Consider the following 17761-nt stretch of genomic DNA (forward strand, 5'->3'; position numbering starts at 1 on the left):
CTGGGGAATAAAGAACAAAGTGAATGTCCATCACTGCTCTCTCAGTCAGAGATGTCTCAGTCTTCGTTTATGTCTGAATTCCTCAGTTAATTGTGTATGACTTTTGTCTAGTACTCCTAAGTTCAGATTTTCTGATGCTGGGTTTTCTATCTCAGTGGGTGATTTATTCTTCCCACTAGAGAGCTACTTCTAGTCCTTGGGAATGAGCTGCTTCCTTATCTCTGTTTTCTCCTCCATCTTATGCCCAAAAGTGGTTCCAAAAGTAGCACCCCCAAGAGGATGGAAGGGTTTTGAGGTTTTCTAGTCACTGAGCATAAGGAGCACCCCAGAGAGGATAGAAATTTCCCTTTAGTGATGTGTTAGTGCTTCATCTTTCCCCTCCCTCTTTCTCACTTTTGTACCCTTCTTCTGCTTAGCCTCTCCTTGCTACTTTTATCACCTTCAGCTCGATCTCTAAGAACCAAGTTCCTGTTAGGAAACAGGTAGGAAAGGATATTGGGTTCAGATTCTGGTCCAGAAGATTTGAGAATGGAGAGAGGGGCCAAATGGTTGGGGAAGAGGACCTTGAAGAGACTTAGGGAGAAGAGGATTGGAGATGTCATCTAATCTAATTAAGCTTTTAGTGACAGTAAAAAGAGGTTTTTAAAGAATTATCTCATTGAATTCTTGCTATTTTAGTTTCTGCTATTTAGATTTCTATTACTATATGCTTTTATTTTTAGAACCTGATTGTGACTTTTATGTTAGAGATGGAGTTTATGTCATGTCTCTTTTCTCTCTGTTGACATTTCTTTATATTTTTACACTCTTTATTCCCTCTCCTGTCTCTGAGGAAGAATTAGCCCTCCTCCTTTCCCACATTAATCTCTCTATCTATGCTCTTGATCTAATTCCCTCATGTTTTTCCGCAGACCAAAATCTTCTCATTATCTTTTTATCCTCCAGTATTTGTAATCTTTTTTCCCTCTGTTATCCCTTTTTGTTATGCTCACAAGTCAACATATCTCCTGTATTGTACAAAAGAATCCCAAACAACTCTTCATCCATTCTGTTGCCTCTTCAATTTCCTATCTCATCTTTCTCTTTCCCTTCACCATCACAATCTTGCAAGAGTGTTCTATATTTGTTGCCTCCATGGCTTCATGGAAAGACCAGAGAATTTGGAATGACACTCAAGACTGGACACTGTTCTGACACTGAAAACCTTTCTGACTTTGAGCAAGTCAGCTCCTCTCTCTGGGTCTCAGCTTCCTCATTTGTAAAGTGACAAGGCTGGGTTACATGATAGCTTAGGTCTTTTTTTTTTTTTCTAGCTCTCTTGTAGCTTTGCACACCTTAAATGCTATTAACTTCATCTTTGCCTATCGTGGCTCAACCATCTTCACTATGAACAGGCACAGATACCTACCAAGTGCCAGGCATTGCGCTAAATGCTGGGGATATGAAGAAAGGCAGTTTTCTTCTCCTTCTACTCTTTCTGGACATAGAGCTTAACCCTTCCAAATGTTTTTTGTCCTCACTGCTCTATTGAAACTACTTTTTTGAAAGAGATTAATAATTTCCTAATAATAGATATTTATTAATCAGTCCTAATAAAATAATCTGTTCCTATCAGTCCTTATTCTCTTTGATATTTTTGAAGCATTTAATATGATTGATCAACAGTGTCATCCCATACTTTTGGATACTCTGTCCTTTAACTTCTATGATACTACTTTCTTCTAGTTCTCTTTTTAGCTCTAAACTATTACTTAAATGAAAAAAATAAACAAACATTTGCCTCTTCTTTGAACATTCTTCCTCTGCCCTCACCAGTTTCTCATAATTAAATAATTAATTCACATTTGTTAAATCCTAAGTCTAAGTAAGATTGCTTCGGCTCTCTAAATGTAACCATTCCACTATTTTCTATCCTTGGATCTCTTCTTTTTCTCTTTGTTGTCTGTCTCCCTTGGCAAACATTCATTTTCATGGATTCAGGTTCCACTTCTGGGTAGGTGACACTTAAATTTATACCTTTGGATAGGTAATGCAGTGCATAGAGAGGGGGACCTAAAATCAGGAAGACTGGACTTCGAATCTTGATTAAGACACATAATGTCTGTGTGCTTCTGGACAAGGCAATCCTCCCATCTGCCTCTGTTTTCTCATTTGTAAAATGGCAATGATAATAATACCTAGAGGATAAAATGAGATATACCTTAAAGTGCTATATTAATGCTATCATCACCATTATCATTATCATCCATTCTCACATGCTTTCAACTTCTCAGTTTTCTAAAAGATATCCAATTCTGCGTCCTGAGAACACTTCAAACTCATCATGTATCAAAATGAATTAATCATTTTTCTTAAAAATTTGTTTGTTTGCCCACCTCATTTTTTTAAACAGCATCAATTTCCCTCCTTTGCTTCTAGTTTTGATTTCTTTATTTCCACTAACCTCTAACTTAAATTGATCATTTGCTTCAATTATTTAAAAATGTAATTCCGAGAAAGTGCCTTCACCAAACTGCCAAAGGAGTCCATTACACACACACATACACACACACACACACACACACACACACACACACTCAGACATTAAGAACCCTTTGCTTAGCTGAAAGATCCTGATTTCCATTTTGGACATGATGATTTTGAGTTTCCTATGGGACATGTAGCTAGAATTCTCTACCAGGTGAATGAAGAAGAAGACTATTCAGGAGAGAGATGATGGTGAGATACTCTAGATTTGGGAATCATTTGCATAGAGACAGCAGTTCATGGAACCTGATGAGATCCTAATAATAATATTAATAAGAATAGTAATAATAGCTAGTATTTATGTAGCACTCTAAGGTTTACAAAGTGCTTTACAAATATCTCATTTTCCTCGTATGTCAATTTATGTCAGTTCTATCTTTTTAATGGGTCTTAAGCTTAGATAACATTAGTAACCTATCTATATAATACTTTAACCCCTACAAATTGCTTTTGTGCACAATGACCCTAAGAAGTAGGTAATGAAAAGATCATTATTTACCATTTCATTATTATTATTTGCCTCCTAGATAAAATCTAAAGATGTTCACCCGGTCAATCAGAGTCCTAAAAAATGTATACCAAAATACTTTCCCATACTCATCCTCTGCTGCCCCCTTAGAGCTTATTGAAGACAATAAGCTCCAAGAATTTTGGACTATCACTGGCCAAGAAGATAAACCAAAGAATTTCTTCACTTTCTACCTCTTTCTTGACTCAAGCCTTCTCCTCTTCTTTGGCTCCTTCCAGTCCATATAAAGATACTGGGAAAGGTTTTATCCATCTATATGAAAGGCATAATAGATGGAGATGGCTTTGATTCTAGGTTCAGGTCTCTCCACTGAGATATACTGGCTGTGCCCCTGGAAAAGTCACTTGACCTCTCAGTGCTCTAGGCATTTCTCCAAGGTTTTCAGTCGCAGAGAAGATGCCATGCTTTGTTGATAGAAGGATTTTCTTCATTTATTGAAATCCTAGGGGTAGTCTCTATCCCTATGAAATGATAGTCTTGCCCCTGTAAGAGGAATTGAGATGTAATTTCCTTTGTTTCCCCACCTTATCTCAGACTCTCAGTTAGATATCCCTGCTTGAGGGCAGGTTTATGGACTGAATTAATCTGCTTATTTGTTTTATTTTTTAGCATAGCCTTCTTTCTGTGAACATGATGAGTCAATTACCTGCAGTGTGCTTTTGTTGTCTTTCATTTCTTTTCTTATTCATCATTTGCCACATCTTGTCCCTTCTTAGTACCCCATTACTTGTTTGTTCCTCATTTTCCCACTTCCCAGGCCCAGAAAAAGATCATGATCTCAGAAGGAAAGTGGAGACTATGCCCTTCCTCTGTAGTAATAATATTTTCCTTGGGGAACGGGAGAAGATAAAGATGTGGATGGAGGAGGGTAGCTTATGGGGACCCTAGGTGCTGGGATTTACACAGCATTATGACATTCCTTTCATGTTCATTCTGAAAAGGAGACAGGATGGAAGTAATTCTCAGTGATTCCAGGAGCCTTCCATGAATAAGAATTTCCCAATTGATGGGTGACAAAGGGAGGATTGGGAACATTCTTCTTTAAACAAAACTCAGTAGAGCCAAATCTTTCTGGATTATCCTGAGTGAGGCACTTCTTAAAGACAGGAGATGGATAAAAATGACCTTTCAAGGCATTTTCTGGTACTGCTACTCCTGCCCCATTTTTCTCTGCACTTCAAGGAAGGTTTGTCTCTAGGTCTCAGGTGAGAGAAGAATCTTGCTTGGGTTCCTCCAGGGCCTCATTTTTGGATGGTAGTCGTTTTAAGCCACAGGAAAGCCATGTTTCCTTATGTATGGGGCCATAGTTCTATATAACATTGCTTTGTGGGATTCAGAGAGGAATGTGCTACATAACAGTTTACTGTTCATCTTCTACGTATCCAAGTTGTATTAAACGCTGGTGAGTGGTAGCAGTTGGATACAGAGAATTATATGACATAATCACTATCTTCATGGTGCTCTCAGTCTAGTTGGGGAGATAGTACATCCATGTGAAACAGAAAACAATACAAACCAGTACACAAAGAAGCAATGCATTTGATATAACTAAACTTCATGAGTGTGCAGGTAAAAGGTGCTATAGTCAATAAAGAGAACAATCAATCTGGAGTTGCTAGGTTGGGCTTCATAGAGTAAATAAGACTGGGCTATTCTTTAAAGTATGAGAGAGCTTTGGATAGGCAAAGAGGAGAGGGTATGAGTTCTAAGTGAGGGTAACAGAAGATGTAAAAGATTGAAGGGGGGAATGACTATAATGTGTGTGGGAGTGGAGGGTGTGAGTGAGGAGCTGTAGGAGATAAAGTTGTATAGTCTGGGTGGAACCAGATTGCAGAGGGTTTTGAAAATAAGGAAGAGGTGTTTAAGATTAGAGAACCATTGCATGTTCTTGAGCATAGGATTGACACAGAAACAATTCATGGGAATGAGATTTTTTTTTTAGCATTTATTTACATCATAATGAGAATTCTACAGGAACACACACAATTTGCTATGTACTCCTCTGCCCCAAACAAGTACCTTTGTTTCTCTCACACATCACCTGGTGTTCTACATATATTGTATATTTAAGTGGTTAGTGAAGTTTGATTTTCGAATTATTATTTGAGGTAAAAGAAGGACAATTGGGAAGTAGTAGTCTATCCATTTCTTGAATTTGCCTTTTCATTACTGCATGTGTGGTAGGTTTCTTCACAGAGCAGGGACAGAATCATGTTCCTCAGCTTAGCTTACATTTTGCTTTAGTGTTCACAGGGAGAAACCAAATTGAACATGGTGAACACCAATCACACTGTCTTCCACCCTGCTATGTTTGTCCTGCTTGGTATCCCAGGCCTAGAAAAATATCACATCTGGCTTTCCATCCCCTTATCCTTTCTATATGCAACTGCAGTGCTGGGGAACAGCATTCTGATTCTGGTCATTGTCATGGAACACAGCCTCCATGAGCCTATGTACATGTTTCTCTCCATGTTGGCTGGCACTGACATCCTACTTTCCACTACCACTGCACCCAAAGCCTTGGCCATTTTCTGGTTCAATGCACGGGATATCGCCTTTGATGCTTGTATCACCCAAGTCTTCTTTGTCCATATGACATTTTTGGCAGAATCTGCCATCTTGATGGTCATGGCATTTGATCGCTACATAGCTATTTGTGCCCCATTGAGATATTCGACAATACTGACAACACCTGTGGTATGGAGGCTAGCTTTAGCCATATTCCTCCGAAGCTTCTGCATCATCTTCCCTATCATCTTCCTGCTAAAGAGGCTACCCTTCTGTAGGACCAATGTAATCCCCCATTCATACTGTGAGCACATTGGAGTGGCCAAACTGGCATGTGCTGATATCACTGTCAATATCTGGTATGGCTTCTCTCTCGCCATTCTAACAGTGCTCACTGATGTGGTGCTCATTGCAGTGTCTTATACCCTGATTCTCCGGGCCATCTTTTGGATGCCCTCTCAGGATGCCCGTCACAAGGCACTCAACACTTGTGGCTCTCATCTTTGTGTAATTATCATATTTTATTTCCCATCCCTCTTCACTGTATTGACTCATCGTTTTTGGCGCAACTTTCCACGCCATGTACACATCCTACTGGCCAATCTCTATGTGGTGGTACCTCCCATGCTTAACCCCATTGTTTATGGGGTGAAGATGAAGCAGATCAGAGAGGCTGTGGCTCACTTCTTCATGGAGATCAAGAAGTGGTTTTCCTCATCCTCACTGGATTAAGGTCTCCTTGATCACATTCTTTATCAGAATTTTTTTCCCTAAAAATCAAATGTAGAATAAAATTCCCTGATCTGGGGATATCTACCTTTTTGGACATTATCTCTGTAATTCTCTTCTTCTTTCAAAGAGATCATTAAATACTATGCTATGCTGCCCTAGAAGTTACAAATAATACATGATTCAAAACAGTTTCTTGCCTTCTAAGACTAAACTCTTGTATCACTAGGCACTCCAACATACACAGGGAAGCCTGCTATCACAGGTTGCCAGATCTGCATTCATAAAAGGAAAGGCAACTTTTGGGAGGCTAACAATCACTTTAATCAAGCACATGTATCAATCCTTTACCCAAACACATATGTCATTCAGCTATTTCAAGGGAATTAGCACCCCAAACTTCAAAGAAAATACAGAGAAATTAAAAGTCAACAGACATGCTTCCAAAATGTTTGACCATCAACACACATCTTCACCAGAGAGGGAACATCTGAGCTTCTCAAAGTGGGGGAGGGGAGAGAGGCTCTTCAGCAGGCTTCTCAGAGTCCTCCTCAGTCACATTCAAATAGAGGCATTATACTTCACGGATTACACCAAAACAAAAACTGCAAAGGATCCCATTTTACTTGCCATTACAACTCTGGGTTGAAATGCTGACTTTGATGCTTTCAAGTTGAGTGACCCTAATCAAATTCTTTAAATTCTTTGAGCTTCCTTAAGTGTAAAGTTGAGATAAGGATAGCATTTTGTAGGTGTTTTAAAATTCTTGATTGATACTAATCTTTGTTATTATAAAATGAGAAATGTGGATGCCTGGGGATTTTCAGAAACTCCAAAATCATGTTATTCTGTATTTTGATAACATTTTATTTGTGTATTTAAAAACTGAGTGAAAACAATAGTAAACCAAATAATTTTTCTGTGATAGTTATACTAAATGTTTCAGAGATTTTTGTAAAAATGTTATTATTGTTAATAATATGAATCAATATATTGTGACAATGATTAAAACATATCTGTCAATGAACTGACTGATTTCCTTATTCTTTCTTAAAAAAATCTTCCTAATATTCTTTAGGTCCAAGACTCATTATTATGGATATCTAGTAAAATTCACTCAGTATATGAAAAATATTAAGATAAACACTTTTTATGAAGAACTTTTGCCTAATATGAATAATTTAAACACTGGAAAATACCAATGAGCAATACTGGGTAGTATTGGAATAACATATTTAGATTTCCTAGCAAAGTTAACAACATTACACATAATCACTTATTGAAGTTACCAGTTTAAGGACTTATTTTCCTCCAGAAATTTGTTATTTCTTGAAACTTCACTTAGAGGATTTGTATAAAGTATACTTTGCATACAAACATTAATATTTATTTTCATTTGTTAGGAGCAGATAAAGACAAGAACACATATTTACAATGTGGCAGTAGTTATGAACTAAAGTGACTGATTAGATCATTAAATCTTCTGTTCTAATAACTCTCATCCCATTTTTAGAAATATAGTTCATAACCTTTGCTCCATGTGTCAGCAGGTTCTGATATTGCTTTTGACTTGATATTGGTGGTTTCCTCTGAACCAATAATGCCTCTGTGTTGTGTGTTAACTGCAAATTCTCAAAGTAGAATTGTTGGTCTTGTTGCATCTCTCTACTGGTCTTTTGGCTCTTGAGTTTCTTGCTGCTATCACCTTCTTGTCTTCATTGTTGCAGGGCACCTACTGGTTATCACTATTTCTGACTGTGAGGGTGAAGTGATAGAAAGCCTCTCTCTGAGGCAAGCTGTCAGTGATGGAAAAAAGAGTCACAACTTGTCAGAACACATGCTTTCATTTTGACCTGTGGGGACTGCATCTGCAAAACTTGATGCACATGCTCATAAGAACTAGAGTTTCTTTGGACTTTTCTCCTTTCCAATATATTACAAAGAATTATGAAGGGGTACAAAAGATGTCGTCAAAGAAATATATGAGCAAAAATGAAGAATGATCGGAATGTGTGGAGAGTGATGGTTATTGACAGACAGCTAATGTGCTACACTGAGAATAGACACACCAGATACATCATAGATCCTTGTGATTATTTGGATATGAATATCCTTCTTGATAGGCTTTATGGATAAAGAAAGAATGAGTAAGTATAAGGATCATAAATCAAAAAAGTAAAAGCTTGGAACAGAAAGAAATTAAAAATAAATAATGAAGAGAACGAAGGAAAGAAATCCTTTCTAGAAAAAGACACAGAAAATGAAATTTCAAAAATAACAAAGGAAGTTGAAGGGGAGAAATGAAAAGAGGATTTTACTTGGCTAATTGAGAGGGGAAAAAAGGAGGAATAATTAAATAACTGGACTATAACATAAAAGAAAAAGCAACCAATAAGCAAAACTTCCAGACTAGGCAAAGTAATAACAAATAGGAGGGGGTGGAGCACAAGAGTGAGAAGAAGAGAGCTGGTGGAAATAGAGACACCTTAAAATAAATTAAACTAATGTAGCTGAAGAAGACAAAGTGCTCTGCTTATAAAGGAAGAGGGAGAATCATAATTTGGACAAATAGCATTAGATACAAATAGAGCAAAATATAAACCCAACTCTCATAACTTTAGATGTAAATACATTAAATAATCCAATGAAGTGAATATGAGTGATATTGGATAAGAAAATAAAACCATTATATATCTTATATACAAGAATATGTTGCCTACAAGACACACATTTCAAAAGACATATACAGAGAAAAAATGAAGGGCTGGAAAATTGACTCTGCATCAAGTTAATTCAAAAAAACAGGAATTAAAATGACAATAATGTTATCAGATAAGGCAGAGCAAGTATTCAAAACCTAAAAAAGGATAAATAAAACTACATTTTCTCAAAGGAACCACACGTATCAAATCAATATCAATATTAAACTTATATGCTCCAAATGTCTTAATACAAACATGCATAGAGGAAAATTTAACTGACATACAAGAAGATATAGACAGTAATACCACAATGACAGGAGTCTTGGATAAGTCTAATAGAAAGACAAACATGGAGAGCAATTTGAGACTATGCCCAAAGGGCTATAAAAATGTGCACACCCTTTGACTCAGCAATACTACTTCTAGGCTGCATCCCAAAGAGATTATACAAATGGGAAAAGGACCCATATGTATAAAAATATTTATAGTAACTCTTTTTGTGGTGGCCACAGACTGGAGGGCCTGCCCATCAGTTGGGGAATGGTTGAATAAGATGTGGCATATGAATATAATGGAATTACTATTGTGCTATAAGAAATGATGAACAGGTAGACTTCAGAAAATCCTGGAAAGACTTATATGACGATACTGAGTGAAGTGAGTAGAACTTAGAGAACATTGTTCACAGAAACAGTCACAGTGTGTGATGACTGATTTTGATAGACTTAGCCCTTCTCAGAAATGCATGGATCTAAAACAATTCCAAAGGACTCATGATGGAAAATGCCATCCACATGCAGAGAAAGAGCTATGGAGTTGGAATGCAGAGTGAAGCAGACTATTTTTTTTTGTTTTTTCTTTCTCGTGGTTTATCCACTTCATTTATAATTCTTCTATGCAACATGACTAATCTGAAAATGTGTTTGATAAGAATGTATGTGTAGAGCCCGTATCAAATTGCATGCTGTTTTAGGGAGGGAGGGGTAGGGAGGGAGAGAAAATTTAAAGTTTATGAAAGTGAATGTTGTTTTAGAAAGAAATTTATTAGGTTGTTTGGTAAAGGAGAGTGAGTTGGAAAGGAGATGTGGTTCTCTCTTGTCCAGGCTTATATAAGATTTAGACAAGAGTCCCCACACATGAATGACAGATATAAAATTAAGTAATTTTTCTGAGAGGGCAACGTGAAAGCAAGGTAGATTGACATAGATATGAGCAAATATAAATATTCAATAAAATGTGGGTAAAGTCAAAATGCAAGGTGTACCCAAAACACAGGCTTGGGTAGACCCAAAACAATACCTGGGTGTGGAGACCCAAAACAAGAATGTATTGTGTATATCCAAGAGTTAGGGGGCTCAAAATTCTTGGTAGCCACCTCCAACATTGCTGGGGAGTTATTGAGATCAGGGCAATATTCTGGATTCAAACAACTTCTAGTTAGATTTAAACAGCATAATAGTCAATAAGTTTTCTGAACAATATAATCAATGATAACATTAACCCACATTGCTATATGACAGCATTGTACTTTGCACACAGTATTCCTTGCCTATAATTGCATGTGTTTATTGATCTGCATTGAGTTGTGATTGTTTTATTGGTTTGTTCTTTTGTTTAGTTGCTTGTGTACTACTGTTATGCATATATGATATTTTGTCTGGTTTTTAATTAGGTACACTTTTACTGCTTGTTAGTTGTGTATAAACCAATACTTATGCATGTTATTTTTATAGATTTATTGATATATTACTAGTGATTTTGTTATTTTGTTTTGTTTGCTATTGCTTACTATTTGCTTGTGAATCATAGATATACATGTACTGTTAGATTGTCCATTTGCTCTGTCCTGGATGTCATTTAATTATCTAGTTACTGAGGTAGCCCTTCAAGTGCTGCTTTGTACTGTTTTATATTTATTATATAGGCATATACTGCTGTGTTGTTGTTGTGAGTAGGACTATGAAATGATCCCTTGAGATAGGGATAATTATCACTTTTACTTAAAGATGATGTTTCTTTTGATACTTGTAAATTCCCCTGATTTCAAATATACCTTAAAAGATTTGTTCAAGGGACTGCAAAATTTCTGGCCCTGGGGATGAATGTTGCCCTTCACTTACTGTCTTTAGAGTTAAGGAGTGTTCTCAGAGGGGCTGAAGATTCTGCTTGTGACCACTGCCTCCCTGAATCTGCCCTCTCTTTTATCATTCTCCCCTTCTTTCATCCCCTTCCCCATCATACTTCCCTGTTGGGTAAGAAATTTTTATACCCATCTGAGTGTCTATATGTATTCTTCTCTCTTTGAACCAGTTCTGATGAGACAGTGTCGTTCACCATGCTTCTCCTCTTTTCTCTTCTATTGTAAAAGTTCTTCTTTGCTTGCCTCTTTTATGTGAGATAACTTTTCCATTCTTCCTTTTCCTTCCCCTTTCTCTCAGTGCATCCTTCTTTCTCACCCTTCATTTTTCTGAGATCATCCTAACATAACTGATTCACACTCATATCTCCTGTCCATGTTGACTCTTTCTAACTGCCCTAATAACGATGAGGTTCTTAAGGGTGGCATTTATCATTTTCTTATATAGGAATGCAAATAGTTTAACTTTATTGAGTCCCTTGTAATTTTTCTTTCGTGTTTACCTTTTTGTACTTTTGTTGAATCTTGTATTTGAATGCCAAAATTTCAATCCAGCTCTAATTTTTTCATCAGGAATGATTGAAAGTACTTTATTTCATTAAATAGACATTTTTCCCTTGAAGGATTATACTCAATCTTGATGGGTAGGTTATAAAACAAACTTTTAAAAAAAACCATGAATCAGTGGTTGCAATAGACAATGCTGGTGGTAGGATGACTGCCATCTGCTGAAGTGGAAGGAAACTCCAATAGGATAGTGGAAGACTTTAGATTGGCACACTAACAGGGAACAATAGTGACTGATGAAACAGTGAAAACAGTGCAAAGTGTGTTAGTAACTCACATGCTTAATGCTATACCAATCAAATTATCTGAGGGATCCTTTACAGAACTCAATAAAAAAATGACAAAATTCCTTTGGGAAAATAGAATAGAATAGAATTAGAATATTGAGGGAAATTATGAAAACAAATAAGAAGAGGAATAGCCCTTGCTGAGCTCAAATTATAGTATAAAGCAGTAGTAACTGAAACCATCTGTTATTGGTTAGAGAATAGAAGGATATAGGATTCCTGCCCTGGTTATTCTACTGTAGGTTTCAGACTGGGCTGGAGGCTGGAATTGAGGCTCTGGTTTCATCCACTGCAGCACAGAGGAGCAGGGGTTCAGAACCATGCAGTGAGTGCTTGCTTCTAATATGATTCTCTTTCAGTATTCAGACAGGAACCAAATCTCTATTCACCCTGAAACACCACCTTTATGTGTAACTCCTTTTTTTTCTTAGTCTTGGATTTGTCACTGAGAAGTGGGTAATGAGTGAGAGAACTTTTAATTGGCACCCGTTCTTGCACTGTGCATTAATTTAAGCCCCTCTGTGATGGATCTAGAACCTCATTTCCCCTGGTACATAGCTTTTGCCTTCCCTGGAGTTCTCTGTATGGCGTTCTCCTGACAAGATTCTGTCCCTAGTTTCCATAAATCTCTCTCTCTCCTTCTTCTGACCTGGGATGAATATTTCTTCTTGAATTTGGTGCATTTCCTGACTTATTTGAAAGATATTTTTTTTTTTTTGTGAGAGTAGGACTCTCTGTCCATCTTTCTGCTCCTCTGCCATTTTGGCTACTCATATATAATAAATTAACACATACACACATCTATCTATGCATACTTATGTACATATGTATACACATATATTTAAAATATGACACAAACTATTTCCAAATAGATGAGTCATCAAGGATAAAGCACGCAGTCCTCAAAAGATTAAGTATTAAACTATAAGAAAGAATGCTCCAAATCACAAATAATAAGAGAAATGCAAGTTAAAAAAACCCTGAACCTTCAACTCTCCACCTGCAATTTGGCAAAGATGAAAAAATATGGTATTCATCAATGTTGATGGAGATCTGGGGAGATAGGTACACTAGTGTATTGTTGGTAAAGCTGTGAATCAGTACAACCTTTTTTGAAAAGCATCTTGGAGTTCTGAAAAATAAAGTGACTACTTTTTGAACTAGAGATTCTATTTCTAGAATTATACCCCAGGAAGTTATTAATAAGAAGAAAGTTCCTATATACACTAAAATACTTATAGTAACATTTTTTTGTGATGGCAAAGAATTTTTGTGATGGCAAAACAGATGCCCACCAACTGGGAATGGCTTAGCTAATGGTCACATGTGAATGTAATGGTTTATTACTTTGTTGTAAGAAATGATGAATGTGGTAAATACAGAGAAATGGAAATATCTATATGAAGTGATGAAGAGTGAAGTAAGCAGAACCAAGAAAACAATATATACAATGACTATAACGACACAAATGGAAAGAACAGCCATGAAATGTCATGTTGCAGAATTATAAATAATAAGTACATCTTGAAGGAACATACACAAAAAATACTAACCTATCTCCCCCTTTGCAGTGGGGACCCTCTCTAGTCATCCTGATTTATATCTTGCCCCTGGTCTCAGATGACTCTGGAGGAGAAAGTGAGGCCGGTGACTTTGCACAGCCCTCCCCCACTTAAGTCCAATTCACTTGCAAGTCATGGTATCACTTTCCTAATGTCATGGTTCTCTTTGAGAATGAAGGACAAGCAACAACTAGTAGCAATGTAGCTGTGAGAGTTAGAATATAAGGAAAGCTAAGTGCCATGGAATTGACACTTTCCAACTGTGGTGCTGGAGAAGACTTTTGAGAACCCCTTGGATAGCAAGAAGATCAAATCAGTCAATAATTAAAGAAATTAATTCAGACTATTCACTTGAAGGTCAAATACTGAAGCTGGAGCTCAAATACTTTGGCCACATAATGAGAAAACAGGACTTATTGGAAAAGACCCTGATGTTGGGAAAGATTGAAGGTGAAAGGAGAAAGGGATGGCAGAGGATGAGATGAATAGAGTGTTGTGAAAGTGACAAACATGAGCTTAGCTGGACTTCAGGAGATAGTGGAGGATAGAAGGGCTTGGTGTGCTGTAGTCCATGAGGTCACAATGAGTTAGACATGACTGAAGTACTGAACAACAACAAAAATGGAATGAACTCTACCTCCCTCCCTCCCTCCCTGCCTCCCTCCCTCTCTCTCTCTCTCTCTCTCTCTCTCTCTCTCTCTCTCTCTCTCTCTCTATATATATATATATATATATATATATATACATATATATGTATATATATATGTAATATTTTATCTTACAGTTCAAATCTCTTACATGGCTTTTCCACCTATTAGATTGTCAGCTCCTTGAGAAGAGAGACTATCTTGACTTTCTATTCTTATCTTCAGTGCGTAACACTGCTTTGCACATGGGAAGCACTTAACAAATTTTCATTTATTCATTTGTTCATTCCCCTACCCAGGCCATCTCACCATCTGTTAGTGATGCCAACCTACTACTCTCCACTTGGAATTCCACCCCTGACATGGGTATAGCGGCTCCACAAAATAAATTCTTAATAAATGGTATTTTCATTCATTCATTCATTCATTCATTCATTCATTCGTTTGCTCACTCATTTATTGAGCTTTCTGTTCAAGTCTCAGGGTCCCCTGACTTTTCTGCAGTGTGAGATTTAGATGCTTAGACTATGGGTCTCTTGGAGAGAGACCTTGCTGACTCCTGCTTGCCAAGGCCAATACCTCCTTAAGTAGTTTACTTTCAAAGCCTTTGCTTTGTTCAGAGTAGATCCTGACAGGGAAGACGTATACAAAGCATTTGCTAAGAATCTACTATCTGTAAAGCATTATGGTAGATACTAGGAATGGGAAGACCCATTAAGCCCCTGCCTTAAAAGCTTGTATTATAAAATAAGCACCAAGTTACTTGCAGGAAGGGGAAAATAAATAAATTTTTATATACATATGTATACACACATATGTGTGTATACATATACACACATGTGTATATACATGTATATATGTATGCACACATATGTATGTGTGTGTGTGTGTGTGTGTGTGTGTGTACACACAGATAAGTATTCCATGGGAAATAGCTAGTAGTTCAGTTTTGTTGGAGCAGAGAGGCAATGGGGAATAATGGGAAATCATACTTGAAAGATAGGCTAACAAACTAGATGTCCATCTCTATCGCTACTGCATCTGTCTCAGTTTATGTCTGAATTCCTTATTTAATAGTGTGTGCCTATTGTTTACTACTCCCCAGTCCCAAATCTTTTGTGCTGGTTTTTCTGTCTCTGTGTATGATTTAGTCTACCGTTAGAGCTTGGGATGTGGCTGTTTCCCTATCACTCTTCTCTCCCCCACCTTATACTCAGAAGTTGTTCCAGAAGTAGCAACCCCAAGAGGAAGGAGGGGGCTTGAATTTTTCCAGTCTATGAGCATAAGGTGTCACTCAATTCCTACCCCAAGAGGGCTTAGCAATTCACCTCATAGCAACATGTGAGTTCTCTCCCTCCCTCTTCATAACCTTTGTATTCATGTCCTACTTTCTTCTCTCTCTTCCATTAGATTATTTAACTTCTCATTGTTGCCTCTGTCACCTTCAGTTCCACCTCTAAGAAGAAAGTTCCTGTTAGGAAGCAGGTATGAAAGGATATTGGATTTGGATTCTGGGTTAGGAGACATGAGAATGAGGAGAGGAACCTTGTATCTGGGGGAGGTGAAGAGATGCTTGAAGAGACTTAGGGAGAAAAGATGGGGAATGGAGATGTCATTTAATCCAGCTGAGCTCTGGGTGCTGGTGCAAAAGTCTTTATTTTTAGTTATCTCTTGTAGAATTCTTACCTTTAAGCTCTAATCTCTATACCTCTACCTCCTTACTCCTAGTACTTGACCCTGACTCTTATTTTAATGAGAAATGTCATATCCCTTCTTTCCACATCAACACTTCTTTTTATCTTTACACTCTTTATTCTCCTTTCCTGTCTTCAAGGAAGAATTAACCCTCCATTTTTTTGATGCTAATCTTTCTATCTGTGCCCATGTTCCAATTCCTTTCTGTTTTTTTGAGACTAATGTCTTTCCATTATTTTCTTTGTCTTCAGGCATTTAAAATCCTTCCTTCTCCAATATCTTTATTTCACATACCTATAAACTATTATCAGTCTCCTGTGTCCTACAAAAACCCCAAATAAGTCTTCATCCATTCTATTATTTTCTAAATTTCTATCTGATCATTCTCTTTATCTTCAGCATCATAACTCTTGCAAGAACATTCTATATTTTCTGCCTTCTTGCCTTTATGGAAAGATCATAGTATTTGGAACGAGGAGACTTAGATTGGATGCTGTTCTGATACTGAAAACCTCTGTAACTTTGAGCAAGTCAGTTCCCCTTTCTGGGTCTCAGCTTCCTCATATGTAAATTGACAAGACTGGATTAAGTGATGGTTTAGATCTCTTTTAGCCCTCAACAATTTGAACTTCTTTTTTAATCATTATGACTCAACCACATGCATCATCATCATCAATAAACATTTATTAAGTACCTACCAAGTGTCAGGTACTGTGCTAAACACTGGGGATATGAAGAAAGGCAATCTTCCCTCCCCTATACTGCCTTTACCCTCAAGGAGTGCATTCTTGCAATATGGTTGTTGTTTTCAGTAATCAATGGAAGCTACTCTTTCAAAGGAATTAATGACTTCCTAATAAGAGTTGTCCAGTAATAAATCTTAATGAAATCATGGCTCTGTTAGACCTTACTCTCCTTAATCTTTTTGAATCATATAGCACTGTTAGGTCAACAGTGTCACCTCATGTTTCTGGATACTTTGTCCTCCTTTGATTTCTGTGACACTAGTGTCTCTGAGCTCTGTTTTTAGTTCTTACATTACCTGTGTGTGTGTGTGTGTGTGTGTGTGTGTGTGTGTGTGTGTGTGTGTGTATGTGTGTGTATTTTCAGAATTTGCCTCTTTTATGACCATTCCTTCTCTATGCTTGCTGGATCCTCTTAATTAAATGACTAATCTTTAATTAATTAAATTAATTAAAATTAAATTTAATAAATAATTTAATTAATACTTAAATAACTAACAAACTAAACATTTGCTAAGGGCTAAGTATGTGCAAAGCTGTTTGGTCTTACCCTCCTAAATGTAATCATTCAAGGAGATTTTATCCTTGGCTGTCTTTTTTCTCCTCTTTATTCACTCTTTCCCTTTGCAAATTCACTTACTTCTGTGGTTTCAAGAATGCCCTCACAGCATATGATCCTCCAATTTATATCTTTGTCTCGGTGGCATGGTAGATTGAGTGCAGGATTTGAAGTCATGAAAACCTGAGTTGTAACTCAGTTGGACACTTAATATATGACCGTGGGCAAGTCATTTGAATTCTGTCTGCCTCAGTTTTCTCATTCGTAAAATGGGGATAGTAATAGCACCATCTTCTTCAGGTTTGCTGTGAGAATCAGATGAGATAATATTTATTTATTTGTAAAGTGCTTTGCAAACTATAAAGACCTAGCCTAGTCTAGGTGTACTTGCTTCAGGCAGGCTGGTGGACTAAATCAAACTATTTATTTTTGCTGATTTGTCTTGTTTCTTAGCACTGCCTTCTCTCTCTGAACACCATTTACTTAGAATCTATTTATCCTGTCTTCCATTTCTTCTGTTAGTCTTCACCTGCTCCATCTTGTCCTCTCTTAATATCCCGTTCCTTGGCT

The 17761-nt window shown here is 37.1% G+C and overlaps 1 protein-coding gene across 1 annotated transcript; it reads left to right on the top strand.

The window, feature by feature from the left end:
- Positions 1-5326: 5326 nt before the first annotated feature.
- LOC140508641 (olfactory receptor 52B2-like) lies at positions 5327-6295 on the top strand. The gene has a single exon (XM_072616532.1). It carries the CDS (start codon positions 5327-5329, stop codon positions 6293-6295), a length of 969 nt encoding a protein of 322 aa, XP_072472633.1.
- The last annotated feature ends 11466 nt before the right edge of the window (positions 6296-17761 follow it).

Source organism: Notamacropus eugenii, chromosome 5 (genome assembly GCF_028372415.1).
Source record: "Notamacropus eugenii isolate mMacEug1 chromosome 5, mMacEug1.pri_v2, whole genome shotgun sequence".
In the NCBI taxonomy this organism is placed as follows: Eukaryota; Metazoa; Chordata; class Mammalia; order Diprotodontia; family Macropodidae; genus Notamacropus; species Notamacropus eugenii.